General features: G+C 42.1%; 1 protein-coding gene across 14 annotated transcripts in view; it reads left to right on the forward strand.

The window, feature by feature from the left end:
- Positions 1-13107, forward strand: part of BICD1 (BICD cargo adaptor 1) — a 255883-nt gene that overhangs the window by 98659 nt on the left and 144117 nt on the right. For all 14 annotated transcript variants that reach the window (XM_074939484.1, XM_074939494.1, XM_074939511.1 and 11 more), the window contains exon 2: positions 12591-12803. In XM_074939484.1, coding sequence (XP_074795585.1) covers positions 12591-12803 — 213 coding nt within the window. The remainder of the gene's footprint in view (positions 1-12590; positions 12804-13107) is intronic.

Here is a 13107-nt window from a genome sequence, read left to right on the forward strand (position 1 = left end):
AGAAATATTGTTGTAGTATGATTATAGCATATCTAAGATGTATTTTCTGCAAGATGGGTCGTGTGAGGTAGTATTGGAAAGGTTATGATTTACTGAATATGATTATCCTATTTGTATGCATGTATCATTTTTGTATATAAAGTTAGGAATATTGACTATGCATCTGTACTACAAAAGTGTTTGCACCTGGGGAATGCCCACCAGACAAAATGCAATCAGTCTGGCTGGTTAGCTGGGGACAAGTCAATGAACCATTAGGGAGAACAATAGGTCTTTGAAGATGCTAATCTCCCAGCTTCCTGGGATGCTACTCATGGCTGCTTTGACACTGCAGGATCATGTGATCATGTCACCTGGTACTGGATTCCATGATAGAATACCAGTATTTTTCCACTGATGGGGGGAGGAACCACACTGGAAAACGAAGGATTCCCACCATATGTAAATCCTCTTTAAGTCAGGGGAGTGAGATGATCAGGGTTTATTCTTCTCTGAATCCCTGCCCAGGATGACTGCTGGAAACATCTAACGGTAAATTTCTGCAGAACTCTTCTTCCGAATTTCTGTCCTGAGAATGAATTAATAAAAATAAAACAGAAACTCAGAGGGACTTCCCACAGCATCTTCCATTACCTACTACTGTTTTTAGTTGATCTTTTGCATATGTGGTGCTTTCTATCCTTGAATTAACTCACAGCTTCTTTAAAGGTTTCAGAGTAGCAGCCATGTTAGTCTGTATTCGCAAAAAGAAAAGGAGTACTTGTGGCACCTTAGAGACTAAATTTGTTAGTCTCTAAGGTGCCACAAGTACTCCTTTTCTTTTAGCTTCTTTAAAAGTACTGAACATGATGGGGGTTTTTGTCTCTGAATAGGCATTGTCTTTCTGATTGTTACCTGTTTATGTTGTAATATTCACAACTGTGGAATTGTTTGGATCAATCATATTTTTCTTTCACTCCTTCAGGAGCATATGTCCACCTCGTTCCCTGCATTACTTCTTGCATGCCAATTATATTCAACACGTAAAGGTTCTAAGATCTATGATGAATGACCTTGTTTTCATTTTTATTTCTAACTCATTTATCACATAGACTCCCAGGCCTCCACATGTCCATTAACATGAGCCCTTATAATGCACTGATATGAACTTCTGTCATTGCTGAATTCTCATTCTTCGGAGTGCTCAGAATCCATTTGGCATAAAAGTTACACTATATACTGTTATGAGGTTTCAAAGTCTCAGGGCAAATGCTCAGTGTTTAATGACATCATACTGTACAGTTTTTGTGAGCAACTCAAAAGGAAAATTCCCCCCCTCCCCCCCCAAGTAAATTTATCACCGACTCCCTCCTTGGGCAAATACCTGAGGTAAAAGATGGGCTCTATACTGTTACCTAAAGGTTCGATTCCAGGCTCAATTTATTAATCAAAGATTATTAGTAAAAGATTAATCAGCATGATACAGAAAGTCAAATACATTATCAATATGGGGAAGTGATTTTGCAGCCTGATGCATTCCAACTATCTTGCAGAAATTCCCCCCTTTATATATTATACTTCTTTACAAAAAAGAGACTCAGAAAATTTCATACTCATGACCTATTGACTTGTGGAATTCCTTTCATGGCATCTCAATTTATATAATTGTGATAAGCTAAAGACCTCTAGCAAAAGTCCTTATCTCACAAATTATAGAAGACATCTGTAACAACATGTGTTTACTTTCTTGGTTTTCTGGACATATTTCTGAAGATCAGTGGGTCAGAAGAAGACATCACGCACAATCTGCCATTTGACAACACACAGAGATTTAGCCTGAATACGAAGGATTATAGTTATAAAGCATTATGGGACTTTGGTTCATCTACAAAGGATCGTTGGGGTCTGGTTCATCTGATAACAGCATCATGCCTTGGTGATCTCACACTTGACCTCTGTCACACCAGTCGGGGATGTCTTCCATTGAAAATGTGGCATTCGGCCTTTAGAACTTTAAATCTAGCTTGAGCATCACACCCATTTAAACTGTTGTGGCACTATACCAGGAGGCCAGTAGTTTGTGAGCCAGGACTCAAGCTGCATAGGGCTTTAAATAGCAACGTTAGTATCTTGAATTGCATCAGGAAGCCAATGCAATTGTCAGAAAACTCATGTAATATGTTTCCTGTAACTAAAAGCCAGCGGTGGGCCAGCAATATCTTCTGAGTCGCTTTCTAGGGTAGTCACAACTAGAATTACTCTCAGTAATCTAATCAATCACAGAAGCATGGGTGACTGTGGCAAAGTCCAGATCAGAGATAAACAGCTACAGTTATGGGACCAAGTACAGCTGAAAAAAAGCACATTCTGGCCTATAGAAGCACCTGGAGTCCCCATACCTAGCTGTAATCCCTCCTCCACCACAAACTTGCATGTATCTAATCTTCTCCTCAACCCCCATGTCCACTTAACACACCCATTTATTCCTTGTGACAGGGTCTATTGTGCCTCTCTGCCCCCTGCTGGAGGCATCAGCGCTCTGACATTCCCCGCTCAAGGAAAATCCATTCAGACCAGATAATCAAAAAGACAGTCCTCCAGAAGCCTAGAAGGGCCAGGAAGAAACACTGACCAATCAAGAACCAGCAGGCCAGTTAAGAAGGCATAGCCTTCTTTTGTTCAGGGTGGAGCTGGGTAAGACGAGGACAGAGGAGGAATGCTTCGGGGCTGACCCAGAACCCAGGCCTAGTCAGGGCCTTGCCCTAAGCATTGCAGCTAAGCATTTGCCTTTTTTCTCTTTGGTGCAGACAGCTGAATCCTGATTTGCTATTTAGTTATTTGATTGTTTAGAGACGGATGGTAAGATCACAGCACAGGTCATCCTGCCCCAAGCAGATAGCCAAACCTTGCAGGCTAAGGTGGGAAGTACCTGCAGTACCACTTGTGGCCCTGAAGGGGGCACTGAGAGCAGCCCCAGCTCCCACATACCCCTCCACATGACCTAAATCCCAATTACACTCCTCCATACCCCACTGTACATCCTACCCTCCTCTACATTTGACATCCAGCTCACACATGACGCATGCACAACTAACTCCTTTGCATCCAACAAATGCACATCCAACTCATTCCTCCTCTCAACCTGACTCGCACCAAAAAGAATCTCCTTGAACCTTCATTCCTTTGAGAACCTGAACCAAGCAGGTTTCTTTTTTCAGGCTTCAGGGAAGTATTTGCCACTTTCAGTTCTTTGTTCCCAGGTGGCCTTCTAACACCTTCCCATCAGACGCTGTCACTGGGTAGCTCTCTGGCCCTTGTCTCCCATCCCATTTCTCTTTTAGGGCAAGCTATCTGCTCCCTGAATAAACATGGGGAAATAGTTTTACTTTGACACATCCATTGTTATTGGTTATATAAGGAAGTACTGTTTTCTACACAAATGCCTTAGGCTCTGATCTTGAAAATATTTATGCATGTGCATAACTTTAAATGTGTGAATAGTCCCATTGAAGCCCTTAAGTAGTTCTGTTTGGAAAGTTTAACCATTCTACATGCAAATTGTTCTAATTGAAGTTGAAAAAGCACAAGGAGGACAACTGCTTGCATACACTTTGACAAAAGGATACTTTTGATATTCTCTGCTTGATGTGTGGGTTTGCATAATTTCCAACCATGCTAAGAGGAATTATTGAAAAAAAAAAAGGAGGGGGATGGGGGGAATAAATTGACAGCAATTTGTGGAGTAGTTTAATGGCTTAGCTTAAAATATTTTTACAGGCTATGTGTTCAAATTAGAATTCACAGGAAAAAATACGAAATTCTTTATTTCTCTCTAACTATAGCTAATTCCCCTGCCTATATTCACATCGTCACTCTGGCTCTCATCAAGCTGCTGCAACTATAAATAGCAATGTAGCCACAGAAGGATGGATAGGGGTAGGGGAGCGCTGAGCCATGCCAAGTACCTGTCCACTGGTTTCAGGTTTGTACTTGGCCTGGCTCCGCCATATCTCTGCTACCACTGCTACTGCAGTGACGCCGCTCGAGCTGGCGTATGTGTATATAAGCGGGGCAATCATTCCCCGGCTTTGAGTTGTAAAATGTACATAAAAACTCATCAGCTCAGTTGCACCCTCATGTCTGATACCTCTGTTATATTTGGACATTTCATAGTTGTAAAATATCAATTTCTGTGAGAGGTAGGAAGGTAGGCAATGGGGTGAAGTGATGGTAAAAAGCTTAAAGCTCTTATAGTGTGAGAACTAGTTTATAGTATGTGAAGTATGGTACAGTTTTGAAGATGATTGGTAGAAGTCCAGTTCTTAATCAGTGTAATTCATAATTTGCTGTTAGTGGTTTTGTAAAAAGTGATTCCCGATAAATGATTTACCAGCACAGTAAAAGATTAAGCAAATTGCTGGTTCCATCTCTGAGCAGCTAAAATTCCATGGTTTCTGTGGAGACCTAAACGTGTACTAGAGACCCGCTATATTTTTGGCAGCTAATTGTCCTGCATTCCTTTTAGGAAAAAGCATTTATAGCTTGGATTTTGGAGGGTGGGGATGGGAGGGGTAACAATCCTTTTGTGAATGGTTGCCTCTTCTTCCTCAGACTTGTATACACTCGGGAAAATGACAACTATTGTGCTCCTGTGTCCTGCAACTTGTGTTTGAAAATGTCCTTAGTTCTAGCATAGACATCATTTCAGCTCCATTACAGAAAGTGTGGTGCAGCAAATAATAATTAAATATTTGTTTGTATAATTTTTCTTATGCCCGAAAACCCTGAGGGTCTAATACAGTATTATTATTATTTTTTTAAATTAAAAGTTGCTATGGCCAAATGCTAACCAGGGGAAGGTTTTCAGGGAAGAAAAATAAAAACCCAAATCCCCTTTCAATGTACCCCACAAACATAAAAAGACAGCACCCTGATTATTATATATGAGGAAAAGGGCTCATGATGACCAACGTAGAAGGATGGATAGGTCCATCGATGGCTACTAGCCAAGATGGTCAGGGATGCAACCCCATGCTTGGGGTGTCCCTAAACCTCTGACTGCCAGAAGCTGGGGCTGGATGACAGCAGATGGATCACTCAGTACATTGCCTTGTTCTGTTCACTCTCTCTGAAGCATCTGGCACTGGCCATTGTCAAAAGACAGGATACTGGGCTAGATGGATCGTCGGTCTGACCCAGCATGGCCGTTCTTATGTTTTCAAGGATACCACTGATGCATTTTGGCATTTATCCATAATATTCTCCTTAAGTGATATCTGACAGCATGGGAAGGATTCAGATTCTAGTAATATAGGTATTTAGTAGCAAGCTGCAGCTAGCAAGAGATGTCGAGAGTAACAAGAAGGGTTTCTTCAGGTATGTTGGCAACAAGAAGAAAGCCAAGGAAAGTGTGGGCCCCTTACTGAATGAGGGAGGCAACCTAGTGACAGAGGATGTGGAAAAAGCTAATGTGCTCAATGCTTTTTTTGCCTCTGTCTTCACTAACAAGGACAGCTCCCAGACTGCTGCGCTGGGCATCGCAACATGGGGAGTAGATGGCCAGCCCTCTGTGGAGAAAGAGGTGGTTAGGGACTATTTAGAAAAGCTGGACGTGCACAAGTCCATGGGGCCGGACGAGTTGCATCCGAGAGTGCTAAAGGAATTGGCGGATGTGATTGCAGAGCCATTGGCCATTATCTTTGAAAACTTGTGGCGAACGGGGGAAGTCCCAGATGACTGGAAAAAGGCTAATGTAGTGCCAATCTTTAAAAAAGGGAAGAAGGAGGATCCTGGGAACTACAGGCCAGTCAGCCTCACCTCAGTCCCCGGAAAAATCATGGAGCAGGTCCTCAAGGAATCAATCCTGAAGCACTTACACGAAAGGAAAGTGATCAGGAACAGTCAGCATGGATTCACCAAGGGAAGATCATGCCTGACTAATCTAATCGCCTTCTATGATGAGATTACTGATTCTGTGGATGAAGGGAAAGCAGTGGATGTATTGTTTCTTGACTTTAGCAAAGCTTTTGACACTGTTTCCCACAGTATTCTTGTCAGCAAGTTAAAGAAGTATGGGCTGGATGAATGTACTATAAGGTGGGTAAAAAGTTGGCTAGATTGTCGGGCTCAACGGGTAGTGATCAATGGCTCCATGTCTAGTTGGCAGCCGGTGTCAAGTGGAGTGCCCCAGGGGTCGGTCCTGAGGCCGGTTTTGTTCAATATCTTCATAAATGATCTGGAGGATGGTGTGGATTGCACTGTCAGCAAATTTGCGGATGATACTAAACTGGGAGGAGTGGTAGATACGCTGGAGGGCAGAGATAGGATACAAAGGGACCTAGACAAATTGGAGGATTGGGCCAAAAGAAACCTGATGAGGTTCAATAAGGATAAGTGCAGGGTCCTGCACTTAGGACGGAAGAACCCAATGCACAGCTACAGACTAGGGACTGAATGGCTAGGCAGCAGTTCTGCGGAAAAGGACCTAGGGGTTACAGTGGACGAGAAGCTGGATATGAGTCAGCAGTGTGCCCTTGTTGCCAAGAAGGCCAATGGCATTTTGGGATGTATAAGTAGGGGCATAGCGAGCAGATCGAGGGATGTGATCGTTCCCCTCTATTCGACAATGGTGAGGCCTCATCTGGAGTACTGTGTCCAGTTTTTGGCCCCACACTACAAGAAGGATGTGGATAAATTGGAGAGAGTCCAGCGAAGGGCAACAAAAATGATTAGGGGTCTGGAACACATGACTTATGAGGAGAGGCTGAGGGAACTGGGATTGTTTAGTCTGCAGAAGAGAAGAATGAGGGGGGATTTGATAGCTGCTTTCAACTACCTGAGAGGTGGTTCCAGAGAGGATGGTTCTAGACTATTCTCAGTGGTAGAAGAGGACAGGACAAGGAGTAATGGTCTCAAGTTGAAGTGGGGGAGGTTTAGGTTGGATATTAGGAAAAACTTTTTCACTAGGAGGGTGGTGAAACACTGGAATGCGTTACCTAGGGAGGTGGTAGAATCTCCTTCCTTGGAAGTTTTTAAGGTCAGGCTTGACAAAGCCTTGGCTGGGATGATTTGATTGGGGATTGGTCCTGCTTTGAGCAGGGGGTTGGACTAGATGACCTCCTGAGGTCCCTTCCAACCCTGATATTCTATGATTCTATGATTCTAAGGCTGCCCTGCCCTCCCACCTTTTCAGGGGCTAGTTGTCTTCTCTTGCCGTGCCAGCTACAGCTGCTGTGATAGACACATTTTATATGCCACCATCTACAAACACACATAGCTAACATAAGAATGGCCATACTGGATCAGACCAATGGCCCAGCTAGCCCAGTATCCTGTCCTCCGACAGCTGCTGGTGCCAGATGCTTCAGAGGGAATGACGAGAACAAGGCAATTATCGAGTGATTCATCCCCTGTCATGCAATCTTGGCTTCTGACAGTCAGAGGTTTAGGGACACCCAGAGCATGGGGTTGCATCCCTGACCATCTTGGCTAATAGCCATCGATGGACCTATCTTCTGTGAATTTATCTAATTATTTTTTGAACCCAGTTATACTTTTGGCCTTCAGAACATCCCTTGGCAATGAGTTCCACAGGATGACTCTGCATTATGTGAAGAAATACTTCCTTATGTGTGTGTTTAAATTTGCTGCCTATTAATTTCCCTGCATGATCCCTGGTTCTTGTATTATGTGAAGGACTAAGTAACACTTCTTTCTTCACTTTCTCCACACCCTTTGGGATTGTATAGACCTCTATCATATCCCCCCTTAGTCGTCTGTTTTCTAAGCTGAACAATCCCAGTCGTCTTAATGTCTCCTCATTTGGAAGCTGTTTCATACCTGTCATCATTTTTGTTGCCCTTCTCTGCACTTTTTCCAATTCTAATCTATCTTTTTTTGAGTTGGGAGAACCAGAACTACATACATTATTCAAGGTGTGGGTGTACCACTGATTTATATAGTGGCATTAAGATATTTTCTGTCATATTCTCTATCGCTTTCCTAAAGGTTTTTAACATTGTGTTTAACTTTTTGGATTGCTGCTGCACATTAAGCAGATGTTTTCAGAGAACTGTCCACAATGACTCCAAGATCTTTCTTGAGTGGTAACAGCTAATTTAGAATCCATCATTTTGTATGTTTAGGTGGGATTGTGTTTTCCAATGTTCATTACTTTGCATTTATCAACATTGAATTTCATCTGTCACTGTTGTCTAGTCACCCGGTTTTGTGAGATCACTTTGTAACTCTTTGCAGTCTGCCTGGGACTTAACTATCTTGAGTAATTTTGTACCATCTGCACACTTTCCTAACTCACTGTTCATCCCTTTTTCCAGATCATTTATAAACAAGTTGAATAGCGCTGGTCCTAATATAGATCCTTGTGGGATTCTGCTGTTTACCTCTCTCCACTGTGAAAACTGACCATTTATTCCTAGCCGTTGTTCTCTATCTTTTAACCAGTTACTGATCCATGAGAGGACCTTCCCTCTTATCCTATGACTGCTTACGTTGCTTAAAAGTCTTTGGTGAGGGACCTTGTCAAAGGCTTTTTGAAAATTCCAATACACTATATCCACTGGATCGTCTTTGTCCACATGTTTGTTGACCCCATCAAGGAATTCTAATGGAGTGGTGAGGCATGATTTCTCTTTACAAAAGCCATGTTGACTCTTCGCCAACATATTGTGCTCCTCTATGTGCCTGATAATTCTGTTCTTTACTATAGTTTCAACAAATTTGCCTGGTACTGAAGTTAGGCTTATTGGCCTGTAATTGCTGGGATTGCCTCTGGAGCCTTTTAGAAAAAATCGGCGTTACATTAGCTATCCTCCAGTCATCTGGTACAGAGGCTGATTTAATGGATAGGTTACATACCACAGTTAGTAGTTCTGCAATTTCATATTTGAGTTCCTTCAGAACTCTTGGGTGAATACCATCTGGTCCTTGTGATGTATTACAGTTTAATTTATCAGTTTGTTTCAAAATCTCCTCGACTGACAACTCAATCTGGGACAGATCCTCAGGTTTGTCATCAAAAAAGGGCAGCTGAGATGTAATCTCCCTTATATCTTCTGCAGTGAAGAGTGATGCAATGAATTTATTTAGGTTCTCTACAATGGCCTTGTCTTCCTTGAGTGCTCCTTTAACATCTTGATTGTCCAGTGGCCCCACCGATTGTTTGGCAGGTTTCTTGCTTCTGATGTTCTTAAAGATTTTGCTGTTAGTTTTTGTGTCTTTGCTAGTTGTTCTTCAAATTCTTTTTGTGGCTTGTCTAATTATACTTTTATGCTTGACTTTCCAGAGTTTATGTTCAGAGTTGACTTCCACTTTTAAAAAGATGTGGTTTTGTTTCTAGCTTTCATCACCACAGTATCTGTGTCCCTTTGATAGACAGGCACTTTATTGCTTAGGCCTTTAATCATTAATAATGAGCCACTGAATGCACCTTTTATTTCATAAGATGCACTTTATCGGCAGTGTTCCTAACTCACTGTTATATTAACAGGTTTATTGACTGAATCACAATTAACAGTTTCATTATTTTAAATCGAACCTCTTGTTTAAAATAACCCATCTAGTAAGTTGCTGACTCCTGCTGTTTAAGAACTTGCAGCCTTTTGAAGAGACAGCTGGATTAATATATTATTGAATATATTTAGAATCCTTTAATGCTGATTTCACAATACCCTTCAAGTAAACCACACTTACAAAGTACAAAGGTATGAACAGAGTTTTGCGATTAAATTCTCAAGGGTTCTTTCAGTTGTGATGCCAGTAAAATGTTGCATGTGTTCTGAGAAGGCTATAAATAACAGTAAGGCAATGAATTTAATTCAGCATGACATTTCCATTAACAAGAAGGTAAAGGAGAGCACTGTTTACAAGAAGAACAACTGTATAGTATACTTTGGGTTTGGGGTATAAGGCTGAGAATGGAGCTATGAGTACAGCAGAAATTAAAATTTTGGGAGGGTCTCCATTAGAGGAATAGATGCTTCCACAACCTTTGTCAGCCCTGAAATGGGAAGACTATCACTATCTTCCAGCAAGAATAATTTTTTGGGTTAAGAAATATGTGTGAGAGCTTTAGCTATTAAGATAGTGGCTCTTTGTTACTTCCATTGGATTTTGAGATAGACTGTCTGGTTTTGAGCAGGTTATCCACTGTTTTGACTAACAGTAATTGAAATGAAATGGCAGATGTTTCTTCGCTATGTACCTTTTTGTCTGTCTTATTGAGCTAAATTATGCTGCTGATCTCTACCGGGCCTGCTGAAGTACTGAACTAGAGCTGTACAAAGCAACTATCTCTCTCATTAACCACTGGGAAATGCTGTGCAAGAAAGGGGATCACTCAAGCCAGCAGCAGGGAAAGAGTAACTGGCAAATATCTGTTCCTTTAGAAATTTCTCTTCATCCCTAAATAATAATACTCTCTTTTCCTGAGAGGAATAGGGGATAGAAAAGAAGGGAGTGGAGGGATGAGAAGAAGAAAGTCAATAAAAAATGGAAATGCTGTCAAACTCTCTGATTTATTTTTTTGAGAGTTTAAAAGTGGCATCCCTATTTGCTGTACAGTAATATAGATGGTCATGCCTACATAGCCCTCTCAGCTTACTTCTGAATTATGATCAGCCTTCACACCTTTTCTTTGCACTCCTGACTGCCTGATGTTGGGTCACATTATAAGACACTGTTGAAAATGGAAGACAATGTAGAGAGCACTACGAGCCATGTACACTTTTAAAAAAATCTATTTAATAGAAATTAGAGAAAAAGAGCACTTGCAGATATTAGATCACCTAGTTCAGTGACGGCCAAATGGCTACCGATGGCATAAGCACCATGGGCAGGGACAGTCTTTTGTCCTGCACCTCACAATGTAAGGGGTCCTGGTCCATGAATAGGTCTCCTAGGTGCTATGATAATACAAATAAGAATATTGAGCCTAGGAAGACTAAATGTCTCAGCAAGCAATGCACTATCTTGATCTCAGAGGAGACTGCCTGGAAGAAGATGAAATATTGCACTGTGATACCTGTGTTCATTCTGAGCTACGTCTATGTTACAGATGACAACAGCTTCAGTGTGTTTTATTTCATGCAAATTAAGTGGGGCCCTCTGTGATGTTACACCCCATATTTGTCATAGAAATATTGTTATGACATGAATATGGCATAACTAAGATATGTTTTATGCAAGGTCGGTCATGTGAGGTATCATTGAAAAGGTTATGATCTACTGAATGTGCTTATCCAATTTGTATGCATATATGATTTCTGTATCTGAGGTTAGGAATATTGACTTTATAACAATTACAACTGCGTGTGTACTTGGGGGAACGCCCACCAGACAGTAGGCAATCAGCCTGAATGAGCCATTTAAGAAGGACAATAGAACTTATAGAATCATAGAATATTAGGGTTGGAAGAGACCTCAGGAGGTCATCTAGTCCAATCCCCTGCTCAAAGCAGGACCAACATTCACTAAATTATCCTAGCCAGGGCTTTGTCAAGCCGGGCCTTAAAAACCTCTAAGGATGGAGATTCCACCACCTCCCTAGGTAACTCATTCCAGGGCTTTGGAGATACTAATATCCCACCATCCTGAGGAGCTTTGTTGCTTTGACACTGCAGGGTCATCTGATGATGTCACCTGGTACAGAGTACCATCTTGGACATTGCTGGTATTTTTCCACTGGAAACAAAGGGTTCTCGCTTTATGTAAATTCTGTTTGAGGCTGGGGAGTAAGGCAAACAGGACTGGTCTCCATTGCCTCCCAGTCCAAGAAGGAAGATTGCTAAAAACACCTGAAGGGAAAGGCAGGGGTTGAGTCCAGGCTGAGATGGGTCCAGTCTGTAAAGAGAAATAACTGGAACTCTAAGCTACAGAAACTCTGCAGCTTGCCTAAAACAACATTTAGGGTGAGAAATTACATTTTGTAATCTGTTTCTTGGGTGTATTAAGCTTCATTTGCATGTTTTGTTTTATTTGCTCAGTAATCTGCTTTGTTCTGTTTGCTATCCCTTATAATCACTTAAAATTTATCTTTTATAGTTAATAAACTAATTTCTTGTTTATTTCAAAACCCAGTTTGTGCCGTTCATACCTTGGGGAGGAGGAGGGGGGAAAGCTGTGCATATCTCCCTCCACATTGAGGGAGGGGGTGAATTTTTATGAGCTTGCGATGTGCAGAACTTTCTATACCGTTCAAGACAATATTACTTTGGGTTTATGCCGCAAAGGAGGTGTGCATGTGAGTGCTGGGAAATCCCCGAGCTGATCTCAGTGTCTGTGTCCGTTTGCAGCTGGGTGTGTCCCTACCTGTGTATGTGTGCTAGAGAAGGCCTGAGGGCCTGGCACACCTAGGACAGGGTGAGGAAACCCAGGCTGATGGAACGGCAGAACCAGTGGGACTCCAGCACATCAGGTGGCATCCCAGACGGGGGTTCAACCTGTCACACCCTCATCTCTTGGAAAGCTGCTGATACAGTGTTTAGTTGGTCATAGCTTGGAGGCCCCAGATGTGGTCCATTCCTCATGGCAGGGTAGAGTTGCTCTCTACAGTGAGTAGATTTTTAAGGGCTTCCATTATTTTACTCTTGCAGGCATTTGGACAATCATTCTCAATCCACCGCAAAGTGGCTGAAGATGGTGAAACACGTGAAGAGACTCTCCTGCAGGAGTCTGCATCAAAGGAAGCTTATTACCTAGGGAAGATCTTGGAGATGCAAAATGAGCTGAAACAGAGCAGGGCAGTGGTCACCAAGGTTCAAGCAGAGAATGAGAGGCTCACTGCTATTGTCCACGACCTGAAAGAGGTAAATTGATGAGGGTGAGGGAGGTGGGCAGGGGATGGGACTAAGAATGGGGGTTTTTTGAGTTTGATAAATGGTATGGCTCTGAGTCACAAAAATAGCCTTGTATCTGTAAATACGGGAGTATCCTGCGGTAATCAATCCCAGGGACACCGCAACCGTGTGTGTGTGTGGGGGGGGGCTTTTAAAAAGAAAACAATCACTGTTTTGAAAAGCTGCATTTGAAGTAAAACCAGGTCAGCAATTTATAATTTGAAAAGCACAGCAGGGTTTTCATCGCTTACTGTTCAGGACCTGCAGAAAGATG

Source organism: Natator depressus, chromosome 1 (genome assembly GCF_965152275.1).
Source record: "Natator depressus isolate rNatDep1 chromosome 1, rNatDep2.hap1, whole genome shotgun sequence".
NCBI classification, from domain to species: Eukaryota; Metazoa; Chordata; order Testudines; family Cheloniidae; genus Natator; species Natator depressus.